The following is a 22,928-nucleotide window of genomic DNA, read 5'->3' on the forward strand; positions in this document are numbered from 1 at the left end:
TCATATGATATCTAGAATGGAGGAATATATGATCCCATACCTTATGGACGCGTTACTCATATGATCAGAGTTCATCAATAGTCTTTTTGAGAGCTACGATTGCCAATCGGAGTTTGAAGTCGTACTTGCAATTATAGTTATTAGACTTATCCAAGTGGGAGATTGTTGGATTATGTGTCTAAGCCCATAACTATAATTAGTATGTACTTGACCCGATACAGCATGGTCCATTTGGGTTGTAACACTCTGGAACAATTTGATAAGATGGATATTTGAGAAAGAGCTTATTTGTGATTTATTAATATATTATAAGTATAATATATTAATTGATAAATCATATTATTTAATTAGTATTGATCAAGAATTAATTTGGAATTAATTTAGTGATCAAAAGAGACTAATTAAATTAGCGGGGACTGATTGTGTAAATCGGTGATACATATGTTTTGGGCTATTGATCCATGATGGACTAAGCTTATGTGAAAGTCCATGAAATATTAGTCCATATGAATTGTGGATCATAAGCCTAAGTGTAAGAACTAGCGTTTGCTTATGACTCTTGGAATTCTACACTATATATGTATTCCTCTAAAGCCACAAATCGAGCACTAGTGATTCTAAGAAGCTCTAGATGATTTTTGTGTCTCCAAACCTCTCTCTCAAATTCCTCCTGTTGTTCTTGGTTTGTTATAAGACATTTGAGGCATCACACTTGACGTGCTAGGCTTTTGAAAGACCAATTCCTACAAGCTACACCAAAGAGGTAAGCTTCTAACTTTCTTTTATGATTCATATGTCAAATTGTATGCTAGTAGGTTTCAAGCTTTGGAAATTTATGTTGCATGTACAACTAGAGAAAACTTAGATCCAAAGCTATTAGGGTTGTATATGCACCATAGGAGTGTTATACTACACAAAACCCAACATATCACCATAGTGTCTCTGAAATACAAGCACGAAAATCATCAGAGACTAGCTCAAGCACACACAAGCCATTTCCCACCCCTACATTCTCCATAGTATCCTAAGGTTCTTACTTGGGTCACATAAAAATCCGGTGCTTTCAGTAATACGACCCAATACTACCTTCCACACCATTATGTAGTCACCCCAAGTCCTCCTCCTAGGATCCTCATTCAAAAGTATTGTATCCATCCCTCACGGATATAAGACTACTCTCTCAGTAGATCTCTCAATTCACATCTAGGTATCTCTCCTATATCACTTCTCGACTCAAAGCTCTATCTAAAAGGTTCCTGCTAGGTACTCCTACTCAACACATACACAGAGAAAATAGCAGATAATATCAATCAATAACATCCCCTAGGCTAAGGCATCATGAATCAGGCAACTCTAGCTGTAAATTCCTGAAATCGCTAGCCTATCCTCTTGCATACAACTCTAATATCTCATAAGTATCTCAGAATATAAACAAGTAATGGTATTTTTGGAAATCACCGTTCGGGCTCTGGCTGATTATACACACTGCTTCATCTTGTTTTCTCTTAAAAGCTCTTACTCGTTGTAGAAAAATCATTTCTTTTAGAAGTTTTTTCTCAAATCCTCAGTTTGAGTCCAGACATACCCGAGAGTACATCTGAATCCCTCAAACCAAGGCTCTGATACCAACTTGTAACACTCTAAATTTTCAAGCAAATTTTTAATTTTTAAATTCACATAAAACACAATCTCACATTTCCCAAAACCCAAATGTATAATTTGTTTAAAACACAAGAAAATAAAATGTTTGATAATATCCCAGAATCCTCAAAACAACATAATCTCAAGCTGGTGTGTACAATCAAGCCGACGCCTTCCCGCGATCCTGAGAGGTACCTGAAACACATTTCACACAACACTGTAAGCACGAATCTTATTGGGTTCCCTAAAATACCACACACAAATAATTAGCCTCTCATGGCTATATCTCAATAACGACCCTCCGATCATGTGTCTCAGTAAAGACCCTTCGGTCTCACAGCTCGGGTCGGACCCTCCAGTCTGGTATATCAGTGAAGACCCTCCGGTCTCACAACTCGATTTGGACCCTCTGGTCCTAATTAACTCAATAAAACACAGAATAATATACATCATAAATCACAAAGACAAAATGCATGATAACAAATAACTCAGAATAAGCACATAAGACCTTCCGGTCAATAACTCAGATAAGACCATCCGGTCAATAAATCAAATAAGACCCTTTGGTTACACAATATTACCACTCAGTTAAGTATAGTGAGAAAACTCACCTCGTAAGTAAGTAAGTAGGTCTCGTACTCAATGATCGGTCTAGACTCCGCCTACATATTATAATCATCTCTAATTAACATTTTATAACAACCACACTAAAGACGTTAAGCTAATCCCTTTTGTAACTCTCAGAAAGGAAGAAAGACCATTTTACCCCTCCATGGTCTCCATAATCCATAACTTGACCAAACCCAAAAAGTCAACAGAAGTCAACACTCGAGTCAACAGTCTATGCTGACCCAACTCGTCGACTGCATCTATGCGACTCTTCGAGTTCCTCCTGTTCTCAGTAAATCGGGAAAATTCCAACTCAACTCGCCGAGTTGTCTCATCAACTCGTCAAGTTTTCACGTGTCTAGACTATTTGGGAAAACCCTAACCGACTCATCAACTTGTCGAGTCGCTTCCGTCCATTTTGTCATTCAGATGATTTTAAGCAGAACTAAGGCCCCATACTCTAGATCTAGCCTTCTAAGGCTGAAGTATCACGTAAAGCTACAAGCTTTACGTCTAGACCTGGCAATGGGGCGGGTTTGGAGCGAATCGACCTTGATCCAAACCCTTTTAACAAATTTCAAAATCTGATCCAAACCCGCTCCGTAACCCGCAGGGTTTTGAATAATCAAACCCATACCCTTATCCACCGAATCAGCAAATATCCTAACCCGCCCCGTAACCCGTAGGTTTTTTGAATAATCAAACACATTTTACTTAAATCATAAAATCACATTTATTAAATAAAACTAAGTTTTGATTTAGAAAACACATTGTGTACTCGAGGACTTTCTATTGTAATTAAAACCATTATTTTAGTTACTTTCGATTGGTTTTTGATCGTTGATTGCGTTGATAGAGAATAGCAATTACAAACTTTCTTCCGGTTGATAAATGACCTTATTGATTTATAAATGAAATTGGTGATTACATGATGAAATATAAATGAAATGAAATCATGACTCTTAGGAGAAGACTAGAAGTCTTAGAAGTTGAGTACTCGAGTCCAATGTAAAAACAATTTAGTCTTTGGCCTTTTCTCTTTGGACTTCTGATTGGAATTTAATGTAAACTTTAGGCAATATAAAATATAAATTTATATTTCTAAAATTTATATGGGGCAGGTTATAAACGGAGCGAATCGGTGATGATCCATACCCGACCCTTTTAATAAAAGGGTTAACGGGTACGGGTCGTTAACGGGTAAACGGATCAAAAACTATGCTCCAAACCCATATAATTGTTAAGGGTTTGGATCGGATCAGGGTCAAAACCCGCTCCATTGCTAGGCCTATTTACGTCCATGCATGGCACCTAGTGCTCAAAATGCCAAAACAAAGCTCTATAGAGGGTTTAATGTATGAAAGTTGGCCAATAGCTTAATAAAGCTTGAATCTTTAGGCCCAAGGGACCTCATACTGTCCAGATCTGAGATCTCAACTTCATGTTATGCTCAAATAACTTAAAGACTCAAAGTGATGATGGAAATGGCCACAAACTCCCCCGTGAATAGATCTAACCAAACAATGATCAAGGTGGTAGCTTTTTACCTCCAAATACCAACCGGATCCAAGGGCTTCTTCTCGTTCCAAGACTTTTTCTTCTCTATCTCCTTCCAAGAATGCACTAAAGCATACAATCTTAGCCTCTCTATCTGTCTATCTATCTATCTATCTATCTTTCTTTCTCTTTCTCTCTCTCTCTCTCTCTCTCAATCTCATATGGTAACAGCTCGATTAGGGTTTCTCTCAGTGTGTTAAGGTGATAAGGGAGGCGGAATGAAAGGCTTAAGGTCCTTTAAATAGGAAACAAACCCTGAAAATTAGGGTTTTCACAATCAGCTCCAACTGGTCGAGTTGGGGTCCTCCAACTCGTCGAGTAGACTCTAAAAATCATGTGGCTTTCTCCATATCTACTCGGCTAGTTGGGGCCTCTAACTCGTCATGGTAATCGGAATGTTACATTTGTTTTGCAAAGCCACAACAAAATTCTGTAGTTGAGAGGAAACATCAACATCTTCTTAATGTGGCAAGATCCTTATTGTTTCAATCAAATATTCCAATTCATTTATGGGGATATTATGTTTTGACATCTGCTTATTTAATAAACAAAACTACTTCTAAATTTCTTTCTTATCAAACACCTTATTAACAATTATATGGCAATGTTCCCATATATAAACACTTAAGGTCATTTGGTTGTCTAGCTTATGCATTCATCCTAGAGTAAGAGCTTGTTTGTTTCTAAGCTATCCTCCAAACATGAAATCATACAAGTTGTTTGATCTTGAGACAAAACAAATTTTCACTTCTAGAGATGTATTTCATGAAAACATCTTTCCATTTCAAAACAATGATACCTTGATTGATCATGATCCTTTTGATCACATTGTTTTACCAATTTCCATGCCTGATAATGAAATTTCCACAAATACCCCTGCATCTTTTTTGTCCCATAATCAAAATGCCACTATTACAAATGATTGTGATCATTCTTCATAACCATTACCTTCTAAACCTATTAGAACTCGTAATCTTCCTTATTTGAGACTTGAGAGATTACCATTGTAAGTTTGCTAAAGGCACAAATTCAAAATACACCTTATTTATTAGACAATTGTTTGTCACACGATCTCTTTCTTCTTCCCATAGAGTTTTTTCATGAACATTTCAACTAATTTTGAACGCAAAAACTATAAAGAAGACTCTCTATACAAGGAATGGTGTGATGCTATGAATTCTAAATTAGAAGCTATGAAAGTAGATAATACTTGGACAATAATTCCCTTACCTCCAAAATAAGAATACATTTAGATGCATGTGGGTATACAAGATCAAATATGGAAGTGATGGCATTATAGAAAGACACAAAGCTCAATTGTTTACTAAAGGTTTTAACCAAAAGGAAGGAGTCAATTTTTTTGAAACATATTCTCCTGTTGCTAAGCTTGTTACTATCAAAATGCTTTTAGCCATTTTAGTTACTCAATAATGGGATATGGTTCAACTCGATGTAGATAATGCATTTCTCAATGGAGAATTGCAGGAAGAAGTTTTTATGGACATTCCTCCTAGTTTTCAAATTAAGGGGGATCACAATGGTTCAAAAATGGTGTGCAGGTTGAATAGATTCATTTATGGATTCAAACAAGCTTCAAGACAATTGTTCAACAAATTTTCTCAATTCATGTTACTTTTGGGATTCACTCAATCAAAATCCGATTATTCCTTGTTTCATAAAGGTGCTAGAGACAATTATGTGGCTTTACTTGTTTATGTTGATGATATAATCATCACTGGTCCAAACAAACAAGGAATCGGTTCTCGAAGCAACAATTGAGTAATGAATTTAAATTGAAAGATTTTGGATTATTTGGGATATTTCTTGGGACACAAGGGTATTTTTGTCTCTCAGCGAAATTATGCCTTATAACTCATTGAAGATGCATGTTTTTTAGCTGCTAAACCCAAAAACACTCTTATGGATCCTAAAATGCATCTTCAAAAGAATGTCGGTGCAACATATTCTAATCCTTCTCAATATCGAAGACTCATTGGCAGATTATTATATTTGAACATCACACGTCCAAGCATATCTTTTGCAGTTCAATGTTTGTCTTAATTCATGTCCAATCCGTGTGTTCCTCATTTTGAAGCAGATTATCATCTTATTAAGTACTTAAAAGGATCACCTGGACAAGGTTTATTTTTCTCAAAAGATTCTTCTCTATACATAAAGGTTTTGTGATTCTGATTGGGCCACGTGTAAAGAAACAAGAAAGTCTATTACTGTTTTTTGCATTTTCCTTTGAGATTCTCTCATTTCATGGAAAATCGAGAAGCAACGAACAAATTCTAGATCCTCAGCTAAAGCTAAATACAAGGCTATGGCGACTACCACTTTTGAACTTGTTTGGCTTCAACAATTTTTGAAAGATTTTAGAATGAATGCCCTTGATTCTACATTGCGGTTTTGTGATAATGAGGTTGCAATTCAAATAGCAACTTACCCCACATTTCACGAACGCACAAAGCATATAGAAGTTGACTGTCATTTTGTGTGTGAGAAAGTTGAAAATAATTCAATCAAGTTACTTCCAATTCGTTCAGCTACGCAATCGGCTAATATGTTCACTAAACCATTACCAGGTTCAAAGCTTTTACCTTTTATTAGCAAGTCGGGTTGAAGAACATCTATTCTCTAGCTCCAAGTTGAGGGGGGAATATTAGAGGGTAGAAATGTAAATAGTTTTATTAGAAAGGTTAAAGTGTAATTATTTATCAAGTTAGTTATGGTAGTTAGATGAACTCTTTTCTCAAATATATGAACTCTGTTTCTTTCGAATGCAATTTGAGAAGTTTCATTTCTTCATTCTATTGTTCGATAATTGTAGGAAGGGTTGATTAGATAGATAACTTGAGTAAGGAGAGATTGAACCTGATTGCTTCATATCAGAGCGATTTTATCAGTCACTTGGTGCGTGTTAACATTGTAAGTGACAAACATTCATCCCAAAGTTCTAGGATCTAGACTAGATACCAATCTAGATTGAAATTATTCAATTAGATAAAAGCAACACTATCTTTAAATTGATCTTCAGATCACAAATAATGTTAAATGTATCTCTAAGTTTTATTTTTAATTGATTATCATCCAAGTGTTGACACTCTCATGATTTTGAAACTGGATTCAAGTTTTATCTGGATTATTGGATCTTCTACCATGATATTTAACTATATAAAAGGTGGACAAAATCCGGAAATAGAGTTTTACACATTTAGTACAGTAATCCCAAAGAGAATAAAAATTAGTAAGAAGTTAAATAACTCCATGAAAGAAAACTAATGCTCTACTAAAATTCAAACTAAACATTTATTTCCTTTCAAGAATGTATGTAAACAAACAAGACTACTTCAATTATCAGTTTGTATTCTGTACCACGTTAGAAGATCCATGAAATTCCAAGTTTCCAGAAGATCCATCATTATCATCATCATTTTCTTAACCTTTTGTTGACTATCTGGATTATAGATTTAAGCACTTGATTTCTAATCCAGTTATTAATCATCTCATCTTCCATTTTTCCAAGCTCAAAATAAGATACACATATTTTTGTACATGTAAGATGCATTTCTCATTTCTAACTCGAGTATGAACTTTCTTCATCAGAACTGATACAATGAGGAACATGATATCTGTTTAAAACTGGTAACGATGCAGTTGAAGGAATCCTGAATGATCTTGCTGAACCCACTGTAGTTCTCTCCTGCATTTGTTCCACCTCTTTACAAACATGATCCAATATTCCCAAAAAGTCCCTCACAATCATAAATATTCTAAAAGGTTGTGCCCCTTCTCTTGAAGTATCACCATGGAAATACTCAGTCACATTTTTCACAGACACCAACGCCTTTCTTTCATCAATCTTAATCTTCGCAATTTCAATTTCCGCTTCTTTTATAAACATTTTCATCGACTCAAAAAAGTTTCCTTTTTCTTTTTCTTCCATGTTTTTCTTCTCTTGACCTGTTAATCGAATTTTATGAAGCCCGATTTCAAGCTTTACAAGATACCCACTTAAAACATCTGAATCCATTCCTGCTGCTTTCTTCACGTTACTCAATTCTCTACTCAACCCACCAACAATTTGTAACCCCTGTTTCCTGAAATGCCCTTCGGTTTCATTGCCTTCAGATCTTATGATTTCTTGAACTACAAAGTGAAGTAATGTCGTTTTTCCATCTGTACCCTTTACGTCTACTAGTTTTAAAAGTGTGTCGAGTTTAAAAGCTGTAGCTTCTCCACGATTTGTTCCAACATTCATCCGATTACCAGTTCGTAAAACAGCTTCAAGAAGTTTAAGGAAAAGACGACTGTTCTTCAGTTCCTCACTTGCTTCCTGATAGAAATTTATATATAAATTATAAATTATTATATATATTATATACAAATTTAAGAAATTAATACCTCTAGGGTTGAAAAGGAAGTTCTGAGGTATTTCACTTCGGTTTCAAAGTTTGCTCTGTAAAGCATGGCTTCCACTCTTTTAAATGCGAATGGTATATCAAGAATTGACTTCAAAAATCTCTCTGCAGATCCTAATTTTGTCATGTCACCTTTATAATCTCGAAGTTTTATCTCTTCTTCTTTCGTTGGCGCCATTTTTACGAGTGTTTCTAGAAGCTCAGCACCTAAACCTTCTGGATTTCCTGTTTTCACCCAAACGGAGTATATGATAATACACTTGATGAAGATGTTAGACGCCAAAAGTAAAACTATATTAGTGATATAGGGGTAGAATTGTAATTACATACCATCTAGAAGTGCTTCGGATACTTCGTCTCTTGTCACATTCAATGCTCGTAATAATATGGCTATGTTTTGCGACTTTTTTGGATCCAACACCCGGTTTTCCTTTTCCACCGGAGGTAGAACTGATTTCCGATTCCGGGTGTCTTCTTTCTTTGTTGAGCCACCGGAATTGCATCCGAAAAGGGATTCCATCATGTCCTCGTTTAGTCTAGACGACAAATGGAAAATCTTACGGTTGATAAAAAGGAGTATGAATAATGATATGGTTTTTGAATTTTGAGTATTTACTTACTGGAATGAGCTTGATTTAATCTGGTCCCATACGGTTGCTCTGTCGGAAGTTGCCCGGACTTTGTCCCAATGTAACGGCTTCAGCTTTGGTTTTAACCCATCGGCGTCATCAGCTTCAACGTCATTGTTGTTTACTTCCTCCAATGGCTTCAATTTTACAATTCCAGGAATTACTTTCGGACTCGGAACCCGTGATTCCAGAAACATTGAGTTTGACTTCACTGGAGAAATTCTCATCTTTTTTGGTGGTGGTATTGCTGAAGGAGGAGGAGGAGGAGGCGGCGGCGGTGGTGGTGGCGGCGGTGGAGGAGTAGCAGAAGGAAGCTTTCGTGACGAAGACGACGACGATGACGAGGTTATTTGTTTTGTATCTGGGGAAGAAGAAACTGAAATCCTCGATTTTGGTGAAGTTCGCTTGGAATGAGGGATTGGACTAGTGCTTCTTTGTTGGATCACCGATCGAGAATTATTATTTATGGAATGACGGTATTTTGATTTGGGAATCGAATTCCGTTCCTCCGTGCTCGCAATTGATCCATGAGGGGTGTAAAAATCGTGGGTTTCTTCTTCATCGTCAGAAGAAGAAGACATCGCCGGTGGAGAAATGGTGGTTGGCGGTGGCTGGGGTTTACTCAACGGCGGAAGTGGCTGAAGGTCAGGACTCGGCCTATACCGGTCAGATGTTTTAACGGAGCTGAGTTTATGATACGGTGAAACATTTGGCCGTCCGTTGGTTGTTTCAGTAACGGATCTTGTCGGCTCAACGGTTCCAATGTAGAGGAAACTCGACGGCGGCATGGGTACGTTATCGTCGGAATTACGTCGTCCGACGAGCTTTTGAGATTCAGTCGAGTGTTTCGACTTGTGTTTGTAGATGAAGAATGCTAATGCTGACAGCATTCCGAGAGTCACAATCCCAACTGAAATCGCAACTGCTATTTTCTTCGCCGGTTTTATTGCTGGCTGTGGGGCAATGGGGTGTGGTACCGAATTGGTGTTACTAGTGTCGGCGCCCACCACCAACGGCGGCGTTGGTGGTGGCTGTGGCTGTGGCTGCACCTGGGTCTGATCTGGTTCTGGTGTCTGCCCATTTGGGTTTTCATTGAAGAACGGCTGGTCGGGAGTGGGATTGGTAGTGGTGATGGTTGTAGGCGGTGGTAATTCTGTCTCCGGTGGCGGAACTGAACTCGCCGGAAAAAGTGGCTGGTGGAGAATTCTCCTGGTGGGATGGGCGGAGAGTAAAGTTAAGAAAGATAAGATAAAAAGAAGTCTCATCATGTTGCTAATGCTGATTCCTTATTGGTTGTTTGTTTCACTCGGTTCATGTTATCTGGGTCTGTTTTCTTCTCTTGTGTCATCAAGATTACCAATTCGATGTATGTGTGTGTGAGAGAGAAGGAGAGAATAATAAGCAATGGGATTTGTGAAGCTTCCGTAGTCTGCAAGATCTGGATGCTCTCTTTCTCTCACTCTATTGGGGGAAGATGGGGTTTTAGTGTTTGAGTGACGTCAGCAAGAATTGCACTTTTTATTTTTATATGCCTCAAATTTCCTATAAACAAAAGTGTCATATATCATATACATATTTATCGTCCAAGTTGCTCGTTTTTTATAAATCAAAAAAGACCAAAATTCGATATTTTATCTTTGGGAATGTATACCGGTATAGGTAATTGGTTTACTTTGAGAATTCTAATCTTTTGAAAATAACAACGTTGGAAGTACAAACCAACTAATTAAGGTAAGAATGACATATGAAAATAGACATGTCGATACAACCAAAAATCTAAGTACGGGCTTTATAATTGCAAACGCTCGTTTTAGCCATGTGTTATTATTAAATATCAATAGCTATATCAATGGTTGTTCTGTAGCCATGGATACTTTAAATATGGAGTTGACAAACAAAATATAAAGGAAAATCAATATTAATTGTTACTCTAAAGAAAAGAATTTAATAGGTGGTCAATATTAATAGTAAATAAAAAAATTATAACCAAATAAAAAATATCTTAATATAACAATAAAAGTTTTAAAATGACAAGTTGTTTTTCGGAATGCAATTTTGTTACCTTCCAAATAAAAAAAAATAGCAATGTCATCGGATCCGCATGTCAGGTTCTCTTGAAGGTTATCTATATTGAGCACATTTTATCTCATTATCGTTAGTTTATGTCGTAAATCTCCTGTACAATTTACCAATGATAATTTTATATGTGTTAATTGTTAATAAATACATACATAAAAGAATAATAAATATTTTATATTTTATTATAAATACATAAAATAAATTGCTTATTTTATTAGTTTAAGTAATGTAAAGTGTAAAGATGAATTAATTTAGTAAATTATTTTCCGGATTATTGGCTGATGAACATAATTAGAGGGCGAATGTTCATTAAAAGATGCTTATTTTCTATATAGTTAAAGATTAAACAATAATAATAATAAAAATGTTGAAGAGTAACAATTTAATGATTGCTTTCAAGATTATAAATAGTTTATTTCATTTTCTAGCATTGATATTAGAAAGTAATGTTAGGAGAAAAGGCCTGTTATTAAATGAATTCAAAAAATTGTTTTGGTGGGGGTGTAATTGAGAGCACACTTTTTTATCGTGCTTAATGCCAAGTAAAATGAGTAAATCGTTTATTAAATTTTTACTATTTTCTTAGTTTTTTCCATTTTAAATGAATAATTTATCACTTGTATTATTTTCATTTCGTTATTAAAATACAATTATTTATCTTATAAGATTTATGGGTGGTGGTTGATGCAAACCATATTGTACGGCCATATCAATTATATATTTAACATATGGTAGACATATATGTACGTTCAGCTGCATGTCTCAATCAATCACAGCGACTTTTTTTTCACATTTAACTTTCACTATCGTGTATGAAACTATGAACGATTAAAGATTTTATTTATTTTATTTGATTTTTTAAGTAACAAATACGATATTTAAATAACAAACTAGTTAAATGAAATATAATAATAAATAAATTCATAATGGTGGTTTGTATGAAGTGTCACGTGGGATGCATTTGGCACCGACTAATTCTTTTGTGGCCACGTCGTTTTGAGCATCTTGCCTTTGCTTACCCCCCACTGTTTTGCTTTTTTCAATTCCTTGCCCTCGTGGAATATTATTATTATTATACCCCATGTCAATTTATATTTCCTAATATTCTCCTATTTGTATTTGAATTTAGCTTTTAAACTTTACAACTACTTATTACTTTTAATAGTCGTTTATAGTATAATTTTATTAGTGTTTGTTTAAATAGTCTTTCTCGACATGTAGGAATCATGTAGTATGTTTTGTGGTTTGAATGTGATATATATGTACAAATTTCATATCGTGATTGTTCATTATAGTTGCAATATATTTATAAATTCAACCCTATGCAAATCTTACTACAACACATTAAAAATATTCTAGTTTCACTCGCTCAAGTAAAGTAACATACTTTGCTTGAGCATATAATGAATGGTGCACCCACACCATATGTATCATTTCTAATCTCAAATTATATATATATATATATATATATATATATATATATATATATATATATATATATATATATATATATATATATATATATATATATATATATATATATATATATATATATATATATATATATATATATATATATAATTATATAGTTTTAACAAAATATAATCTAATCTCTCTACCATTTTTCATTCATCCTCTATTAGACCTTATGTTAGGTTTTGTATATATTGTTTATGAAGTTCTATAAGTTTAATTTTGCACCACAAACCGAATAAAAAAATATTTTACAAACTACCTATAGAACTTCATATTTAAATTTAATACAAAAACCAACAGTGAAAGATTAAAAGTGTTTATTAAAAAACTCAATAAACCTATTTTTATATAAAAAAAAAAACAAATAAACTGTGCAAGTATATAGAAATATACATAAGATAGGTGTCAAAGAAAGTTATGAAGTTTACTAGAGGTCTAATACAGAAAACACATTCCATATATATAAATGTTGGGGATGAATCATGAAATGAAAAATAATATGAGTTTAAAAACAATAGGAACAAGCTAATAATAAAAGAAATTGTGTCTTATAATCAAAATGAAGTCAATTTATATATATATATATATATATATATATATATATATATATATATATATATATATATATATATATATATATATATATATATATATATTGGTTCAAATGAGAACCAAAAAAGGTTAAGATTCCTAAGAACCTTCATTTTATTAGTAAACATGTATTGTGAGTATCATTAAATATGTTAAAATCCCGATTTTTGTCTTTTTCGTAAGAAAATGGCAAAATCTTAATTTATATAGTCTAATAATATCTTTCATACATTCATTTATATTTTAACATAAAATTGATATAAATAACAACTTTATACAGTCCATTTACAGTTTAATACATAAAAATTCACAACTTAATACAATCTATTTTACACAAATTCACAGATTTAGAAAAATCAAACCCAAACTCTTCCACTACCACCACCAACGCACGCCGCCACCAACCACTTTTGCTAACGTCGCGACCATCTTCTTTCCAAAATAGATCTATACATCAAGTCATACATTGACACCTTAAATACTACATTCACAATTTAACAAACCTATTAATTCACTCATTTTAAATTTAATGCAAAACAATTATATTAATTAATGCATTCTTACATACTTATACACATAAAAAAATTAATATATTTACAAGAAAACTAATACAAAAATCCATACATGAATAATTCATATTATAACACAAATTTATAATAAAAATCACAACAAATGCAGTCAGCTCACTACTTAATACAGTTAATTACCATTTAATACATAAAATTCATACCTTAATATATTAATTAATAGTTTAATGCAAATAATTACATATTCTTAACTTAAAACATACATTTATACTTTTAGATCCAGAGGGTAGCGCTTATTCAAAGTTTAATTTAATAATATTCATAGTTTAAATTGTTTGTAATTTATTTAAAATTAAAGAATATCATATATATATATTTATAATGCTTCTTTCTTCTCATAGAATCAAAAACAAAATCCATAAAAAATTTCACAGGTTAATACAATCAATTCAATTTTTAATACAAAAAATTCACAGCTTGATACGATAAATTCACAGATTAATACAAATAAAAAGATATATTCAAAACTATATTCTCAACTTATAACTTACATGTATACGTTCATATCTGGAGGCATTATGTGTATTAAATTATGAATTTATTATATTGAGTTTTGAATAAAAATTCACAGCTTAATACACAAAATTCATAGTTTCATACAATACATTCAAAACCCATTTACAAGTATAATATAATATTTCAATGTACTAAACAGCTCATTCACAGTTTAATATATGCATAAATATCTCATATTTCAGAAGCCAACATAAAAGAAAATATACATGAATCATAAAAGAGGATAACTGTAACACCTTGAATTTAGAAGGCTTGGAAAAAGAAGGAAGTCTCTTTTGAGGAGTGACTCGTCGAGTAGATGGGTGACTCGACGAGTTGGGACGCGAATTGGTCGTGAATTTAGTGACCTACTCGACGAGTCAGAAGACTAACTCGGTGAGTTAGCCAGGTTCTGGGAAAACCCTAAATGTGGGACTTGTACCCTATTTAAGCATCTCATTCTCTTTCTATCAGCCTCATTTGTAGCCCCCATTGTCCATAAGCTATCCCACGAAACCCTAGTGCTCACTTTGAGTGTGTGAGCCATTATTGAAGGATTTTGAGTGTTCTTGGAGTCTAGAAGAAGAAAAAGGAGTTGAGGGTTCAAGAGGAAGGTTGTGGATCCAGAAGATTCATCCATTTGCTGCTCATTTTGGTAATCAAGTTCCTTCCTTGCCTTGTTATTTGTTAGATCTCTTCATGTCCCTCTTTGTGAAATATTGGACCAAGATTGATGCTTTGTGGGATTTGGACGTCCCCAGGCTGGATCCCTTCAGATCTAGAGGTGTTTAGAGAAGGGAAAGCATAAAGGTGGGAGCTTTATGTCCCTAGGACTCCCCATGCAAGGTTTAAGGGATTGTTTTGGCCTTTTAAGAAAAAAGGGCCATGCATGGGTGCAAAGGTGGTGACTTTGTGTGATATCCTGACCCCTAGAGGCTAGATTTGGATCTTGGATGCATTGAGCTTGTCTGAAATCATCTAAATAGGGTTGTAGATAGAGGGACTCGGTGACTCCGTTCTGGGACTAAGCAAGTCGGACCAGTTTCTTGCCCCGAAACCCTTCTGCTAAGGGTATGAGTTGAGTTCGTTAGGGACTCAGCCAACCAGAGTCCATAATGGTCTTGATGATCATCATACTCGATGAGTTCAAGGAGGAACTCGTGCGAGTCCGGGGAAATCTCCTTAGTTATGAAGGCGGACCCGACGAGTTGTTCATACAACTCAGCGAGTCATGGTCTAGACATTTATGGGATGATGATGAACTCGATGAGTTCATGGATGAACTCGGCGAGTCGATTGAAGTTAGTCCCGAGTGTATGGTTGAAGGAGGACTCGTTGAGTTGTTGCTAGACTCGACGTGTGGAGTCGGGGTTGTTTTGGAATTGGAGGACTAAGGACTCGACGAGTTGGTAGAACGGATCGGCAAGTCGAGTCAACTGGAAGTTGAATTTGACCAAGTTTGACTAGGGTTGACTTTTGGACTATTATGGTCTGAATGTTGTTTTGGGTATTGATAGTTCGGGAAGCCGAGGGATCAACGGTACAGAAGTGCCGGTTAGCAGTCAGAAGTGTTCAGCAGTGCAAGGTGAGTCTCCTCACTGTGTGCATGGATCTAAGACACCAATGTTGGCCCATTATGTTTATGTTCATGTTTATGCTTATGGACAGAAGGAAGACCCAGGGGTCAGCCCTAAGCACTTATTGATATATGTTCCGGGTTACGACCAGATTAGGGGTGAGGCCCAAGGAATGCTAGGATGCTAGAGGTCTTTGTGATTCTTGCATGTGTCAGTATGATAGGTTCCAGACCGAGGGTCCGATGTCGGGGTAGGCCCGAAGTATGTAGATATTAGACTATTAGTATGTCTCAGGACCCAGGGGTTCGACGTCAGGGTAAGCCCGAGGAAGATTCTTAAGTGGTATGTTAGATTATACTTGTTGTCTCTGTGATACTTGTATGTACCTGGTAGGGAGGTGAGTGTGGGCGAGGTCTCGTATCTCACCATTAGCTAAGTATGGATGGGGTTCCATATCTCGATATTAGCAGATCAAGGGCGGGGCCCAAGTCAGGTAGGAAAGGATGTGAGTGTGGGCAGGGGCCCATATCTCACTACTAGTAGGAGTATGGACGGGGTTCCATTACTTCAGTAGCAGTCCAGGGGCGGGGCCCAAGTCAGGCAAGGCCTTAGATCATGATAGAGTTGGATTATGTTTTGTACGCTAGTATGATACCTGCTTGTATGAATATGTATGGCGGGCGAGGCCCAGAGACAGGCGGGGCCTATGGAAAACAGATCTGTATACCGAGCGGGGCTTGAAGCCAGACGGGGCCTGGTGGCGGATGGGGTCCAATAGTGGGCGAGGCCCAATGCAGTGGGCAGGAGTCCAGTATATGGTTATGTGCTCAGAATTAAGTATGGATTAGTAGATGCGTATGGTATGTGGTAGGTTGGGGAACTCACTAAGCTTCTTGCTTACGGATTTTAGTTTTGGTTTCAGGTATTCTTAGTAGCAGAATGAGGAGCTCGGGATGATCGCATGGAACACACCAAGAAGATAGCCTGGGATGTTTACTCTGGTAAAATGAATAAGTGTTTCGGAAAAGATACTCTGATTTGTCGCATAACCCTTTTTGTATGCTTGAAACGAATCAATATTATGGTTTAGTAATGTTTAAAAAGAAATTTTTGGTCACGATTTTTGGGATGTTACAAGTTGGTATCAGAGCCTTGGTTTGAGGGATTCGGGCACACTCTCGGGTGTGACTGAACTCAAACTGAAGGGCTTGGTAAGAAAATTTTCTTTCTTTTTGAAAAAAAAACCGTTTTATAAAAAGAACGTTGAAAAGAAAAGGGGTTTCAAAAAGGAATGAGAACTTTAGAAAGAGAAAAGGGTGTGGTGCATGCAATCAGCCGAGCTCAAGTAAGTTCTCCCAAAGTACCCATACAAGTTTATGTTATGATATGATTATGTGATTAGTATGTTAGCTTTAGGGCTAAGGATCTAGGAGGATGCCTTATGTGCCTGTTACATGTGCTTACTGAGCTATATGCTAGTATTGGTTAAACAGTAGTAGGATAGCTTGTTTAGGTTATGCCTGATTATATGAGCTTATATTGCATGCTAGTGTAGATTCTTGATGTGTGAATATGATTGCTTGATTATGTTATGGTTAGATTTACCTTTGTCTGAATGTTGCTTGCTCTGTGATTTGTGGGATTCCGAGTGATGGGAGTTAGCCGTTAGGTGAATACGTTAAGTCACATGTAATCATGGTTGAATAATCTCAGAGTATTGGATTTGACCCTATTGCGTAGCTCTCGTCTGAGTCTTAACCGTTGTAACGATGAGTCCCTTACTTGAAGGATTATCCGAGCCTCGTTACATGTGATGGTATTCATGTGACGGCTAATTGGCATTACAAGGAGACCTTCAGCAGCTGAGGACTGGTTTGGGTCAGAGATTTGCCTAGGGTAGGCCTAGGATAAGTTTAATGCTGGGAGCAGTGGTAGTCGTGCAAGGGACTTGGTGGAGTCGAGGAAACTCTTGAGGAAAGTACGGATAGATGTGGAAGGTAGTATGGGCACCTGGCGGTAACGAGATAGATGTGGAAGGTAGTACCGGCCATCAGTTAGATAGGTGGTGAGTGATTTATCATGGTTTGTGCCAGTGGCGGTAACGAGATTGTTGAACTCTGTCCACTTGTCATCTGGAAGGACGACAGTGTTGCAAACGATGCCGAGATATTGAAAGCGCGGCTCAATGGAAATGTTGTTGGGTGGGCCTGTTGTGCCTGCTGCAGCGGTGGTGCAAAGAGTGGTGGCATCTGAAATTGTGTAGACGGGGGCGGCCCTACCGAAGTCGTTCCTTCCTAAGAGAGCGGTGGTTGTGGAACGTTTCCGGTGAGTACTGTAGAACTTCCTTCGCTTAAAATGGTCCTGTTGACCGTGGTAGACGGTGGTGTTTCGTCCAACGTCGTCATGGGACGTATGGGACTAATCAGTCGTCCCTCAATGCCGTTGGACGCCATTGATGTTTGCTCTCGTGCTTTTCGTTTGTGTTCTTTGTCTCACAAATGGATGGCGTCAAATGATGCGACCTTGCTCTGACTTCTTCCGTGAGCTTCTCTCGATCTCCTAACTAACACTGCAAGATCACAAGAACAGAGGCCGTCAGCCGCTTTCCGGGAGGAGCTCCCGGAAGAACGCTCCGACGGTCAAGTTAGAGGGTATTTTAGGGTTTGTGTGAGTATTCTCTCTAGACCTGTTATGTTTCCATTGCAGTCAGAGGGGTCACAAGAAGGCCCAATGTCCGAGTTTGCATTCAGCAGGACATATGATAGCACCTGCCCCTGCAACCATGAGGATCACCGACAGCCGTCAGGGTCGGGCAAAGACGCCTGTAGCGAGGAGCAGGGCGTATCAGTTGGTTTCAGATGAGGTGTGAGCAACCCGATGTGTCATGTACATATCTTCTTTCATTTCTCTATCAACTGATGTTTTGGTCTTATTTTTATGGTTCTGCATCGGTATTGATAATTGATGCGACCTTGCTTTGACTTCTTCCGTGAGCTTCTCTCGATCGTCTAACTAACACTGCAAGATCACAAGAACAGAGGCCATCAGCCGCTTTCCGGGAGGAGCTCCCAGAAGAACGCTCCGACGGTCAAGTTAGAGGGTATTTTCGGGTTTGTGTGAGTATTCTCTCTAGAAAGCTTGGAGAACTTACCTCACAGGTCTGAGAGCACATCCTTTTATACCTAGCGCTCCTGCATGAGTCGTACCAGACAGGATCGCTTTTGGGGAGACAGGATCAGAGGCGCTGATTGGAGGGTCATGCACCTTCAACCGTTAGAGCGCTCTCATTGGCTCAGACGATAATGCTCTGATCCTACTGCTTGTCCCCTGACCGTATCTTTTGTCGTGGAGTCAGGAGCGCCTCTTGGCGGGCGCGAGCCTTTCACCTGTGTGCTTCGCTCCCGGGGATGCCAGCGGGTGCTGAGCCTGCTGGCCTGAGCTTAGTTGGCGTGCCTAGCTCTTGGGCTAGACACGGTTCTGCTGTGCTGCCCTAGGCATGCCATCAATAATGATATTTCAGAATTTTGCGGCCTGCTTGTGATGGATTTATATGCCATCTGCATACCTTGGATGTTAGAATGATAGTTGGAGTTCTTCTCCTTTAGAGCGGGTTACTTAGGATGCATTATATGTAGCATGCCTGTGAGGGGCTAGGTAGTGCCTCGCTAGTTCGGGAAGGCGTCGATTGGAAATGGATTGGTTAGATCCCCAATTGTGGTAAGTCGGGTTTTCAGCGGAGTGACCAGGGGATGGTAGGAAGAATTGGAAATTCTTCTGAGCTGTGAGCTGTGAGGAGCTAGTCAAGTCAAAGTGGGGGAGAGCCATCCGTGTGGCCAAGGATAGAAGTAAGTATAAGACTGGGGTGGTTTCGCAGTCTTGGTAAGGAAGGAAGCAAATCACGTGGCTGTTTGGATTGAGGATCAGGTTAGTTGGGAGTTGGAGAAACTTTCCAACCTTGAGTTTGTGTATTCATGTTTAGCTGATGACTGGTTCGGGGAAACCAGGTCGCAGAGCCTTCGCCAGGTGCGAGTTTAGGCAGGATATAAGACTGTGGGGTAGCCACATCATTCCCCAGCAGCGAGTCGTGAGGAAAGTGTCGTAAGACTGCGGGTAAGCCGTAGTGTTCATTAGCAGCTGAGTTAGCGGAGTGTGGGCAGGGGCCCATATCTCCGAGTTAGTATGATAAGAGTCAGGAAAGTTTAGCAAGATGAGACTAGAGGAGGAGTGGGCTTGCATAGCCCTGGATAAGTGAGACCTTTGGGAGAGGCCACTCCGAAGTGTACTTGGGTGAGACCCGTGGGCGACGCCTGTGTTTTTATAGCAGTAGGTGGGACCTGACAGAGACCTTAGGGTAAGGTAGGGGATCGAGGATCCCAGATCTTCTAGAGCCATAGTGGATAGGTTGGTATAGCAGTTTAGGTAGTTGCGGTATCTTCTTAAGTTGCTGAGAGCGGCTGTGGGCATGTTCTTGCGTTCGGTAACTGGTATTTTATTTTCAGTAACGGTAGATCGGTTGGGACCAGGATGGTGTCGGTTCATCCGGCAGGTGGATGGAAGTCAAGAGGACTTCAGTCAGGAATGGTGTTAAGGGACTTAGGGCGGAGAGGAGTGAGCTGATCGGGTAACGCTAAGTTGCTCACGGTAAGATCAGGTAATCTCAAAGCAATTGTATGGAATCTGTGGTATAGTTCCCAATTGAGTCTTATCGGTAGCAAAGAGGGATCTGCTACTCGAAGGAAGTAAGTTGTGAGTGTTGGTGTGGTTGCCAACACTGGGAGTGGTCAGGATTGCAGTTTTAGCAGAAGGTTTTTCATTCATCGAGATCGGAAAGGTTGTTTGCTTGTGGGAAGTGCCTTGGAAAGGCCAGAGTCAGTGCAGGGAAAAAGGGATGAACCCCTTGTGTATCAGTGCCAGTGTACTGGGAGTGTCGGTAGGGTTACCAGTTGGGTGAAAGTGTTGTACTCAGAAGTAGTGGTAGTGGTATGCGATTTGTAAGGAAGTTAACCATGGTGGACTTCGATGACGAAGTCTAGTTTAAATGGGGGAGAGTTGTAACACCTTGAATTCAAAAGGCTTGGAAAGAGAAGGAAGTCTCTTTTGAGGAGTGACTCGTCGAGTAGATGGGTGACTCGACGAGTTGGGATACGATTTGGTCGCGAGTTTAGTGACCTACTCGACGAGTCAGAAGACTGACTCAGCAAGTTGGCCAGGTTTTGGGAAACACTAATGCGGGACTTGTACCCTATTTAAGCATCTCATTCTATTTCTATCAGCCTCATTTGTAGCCCCTATTGTCCATAAGCTATCCCACGAAACCCTAGTGCTCTCTTTGAGTGTGTGAGCCATTATTGAAGGATTTTGAGTGTTCTTGGAGTCTAGAAGAAGAAGAAGGAGTTGAGGGTTCAAGAGGAAGGTTGTGGATCCAGAAGATTCATCTCATTTGCTACTCATTTTAGTAATCAAGTTCCTTCCTTGCCTTGTTATTTGTTAGATCTCTTCATGTCCCTCTTTATGAAATACTGGACCAAGATTGATGCTTTGTGGGATTTGGATGTCCCTAGGCTGGATCCCTTCAGATCTAGAGGTGTTTAGAGAAGGGAAAGCATAAAGGTGGGAGCTTTATGCCCCTAGGACTCCCCATGCAAGGTTTAAGGGGTTGTTTTGGCCTTTTGAGCAAAAAGGGCCATGCATGGGTGCAAAGGTGGTGACTTTGTGTGATATCCTGACCCCTAGAGGCTAGATCTGGATCTTGGATGCATTGAGCTTGTCTGAAATCGTATGAATATGGTTGGAGATAGAGGGACTCGGCAAGTCCATTGTGGGACTCGGCGAGTCGGACCAGTTTCTTGCCCCGAAACCTTTCTGCTAAGGGTGTGAGTTGAGTTGGTTAGGGACTCAGCCAGCCTGAGTCCATAATGGTCTTGATGATCATCGTACTCGACGAGTTCAAGGAGGAACTCGCGCGAGTCTGGGGAAATCTCCTTAGTTATGAAGGCGGACTCGACGAGTTGTTCATACAACTCAGCGAGTCATGGTCTAGACATTCATGGGATGATGATGAACTCGACGAGTTCATGGATGAACTCGATGAGTCGATTCAAGTTAGTCCCGAGTGTATGGTTGAAGGAGGACTCGTTGAGTTGTTGCTAGACTCGACGTGTGGAGTCGGGGTTGTTTTGGAATTGGAGGATTAAGGACTCGACGATTTGGTAGAACAACTCGACGAGTCGAGTCAACTGGAAGTTGACTTTGACCAAGTTTGACTAGGATTGACTTTTGGACTATTGTGGTATGCATGTTGTTTTGGGTATTGATAGTTCGGGAAGCCGAGGGATCAGCGGTTCAGAAGTGTCGGTTAGCAGTCAGAAGTGTTCAGCAAGTATTCAGCAGTGCAAGGTGAGTCTCCTCACTGTGTGCATGGGTCTAAGGCACCAATGTCGGCCCATTATGTTTATGTTCATGTTTATGCTTATGGATAGAAGGAAGACCCGGGGGTTAGCCCTAGGCTCTTATTGATATATGTTCCAGGTTACGACCAGATTAAAGGCGAGGCCCGGGGAATGCTAGGATGCTAGAGGTCTTTGAGATTCTTGCATGTGTCAGTATGATAGGTAACGGACCGAGGGTCCGATGTCGAGGTAGGCCCGAAGTATGTAGATATTAGAATGTCTCAGGACCGGGGGTCCGACGCCGGGGTAAGCCCGAGGAAGATTCTTAAGTGGTATGTTAAATTATACTTTTTGTCTCATTGATACTTGTATGTGCCTGGTAGGGAGGTGAGTGTGGGCGAGGTCCCGTATCTCACCATTAGCTGAGTATGGATGGGGTTCCATATCTCAATATTAGCATATCAGGGGCGGGGCCCAAGTCAGGTAGGAAAGGATGTGAGTGTGGGCGGGGGACCGTATCTCACTACTAATAGGAGTATGGACTGGGTTCCATTACTTCAGTAGCAGTCCAGGGGTGAGGCCCAAGTCACGCGAGGCCTTAGATCAGGATAGAGTTGGATTATGTTTTGTACGCTAGTATGATACCTGCTTGTATTAATATGTATGGCAGGCGAGTCCCAGAGACAGGCGGGGCCTATAGAAAACATATATGTATACCAAGCGGGGCTCAAAGCCAAGTGGGGCCTAGTGGCGGACGGGGTCCGATAGCGGGCGAGGTCCAATGCAGTGGGCGGGAGCCCAGTATATGGTTATGTGCTCAGGATTATGTATGGATCAGTAGATGTGTATGGTATGTGGTAGTTTGGGGAACTCG

General features: G+C 38.8%; 1 protein-coding gene across 1 annotated transcript; it reads right to left on the reverse strand.

Annotated features, from left to right (window-relative positions):
• Window positions 1-6,960: 6,960 nt before the first annotated feature.
• On the reverse strand, window positions 6,961-10,400 carry LOC111900207 (formin-like protein 6). Its single transcript, XM_023896075.3, has 4 exons — window positions 8,852-10,400; window positions 8,562-8,767; window positions 8,215-8,456; window positions 6,961-8,146 (listed from the first exon to the last, which is right to left on the reverse strand). Exons 1-4 carry the CDS (start codon window positions 10,126-10,128, stop codon window positions 7,388-7,390), a joined length of 2,484 nt encoding a protein of 827 aa, XP_023751843.1. The 5' UTR covers window positions 10,129-10,400; the 3' UTR covers window positions 6,961-7,387.
• Window positions 10,401-22,928: the final 12,528 nt, after the last annotated feature.

Source organism: Lactuca sativa, chromosome 2 (assembly GCF_002870075.4).
Source record: "Lactuca sativa cultivar Salinas chromosome 2, Lsat_Salinas_v11, whole genome shotgun sequence".
In the NCBI taxonomy this organism is placed as follows: domain Eukaryota; kingdom Viridiplantae; phylum Streptophyta; class Magnoliopsida; order Asterales; family Asteraceae; genus Lactuca; species Lactuca sativa.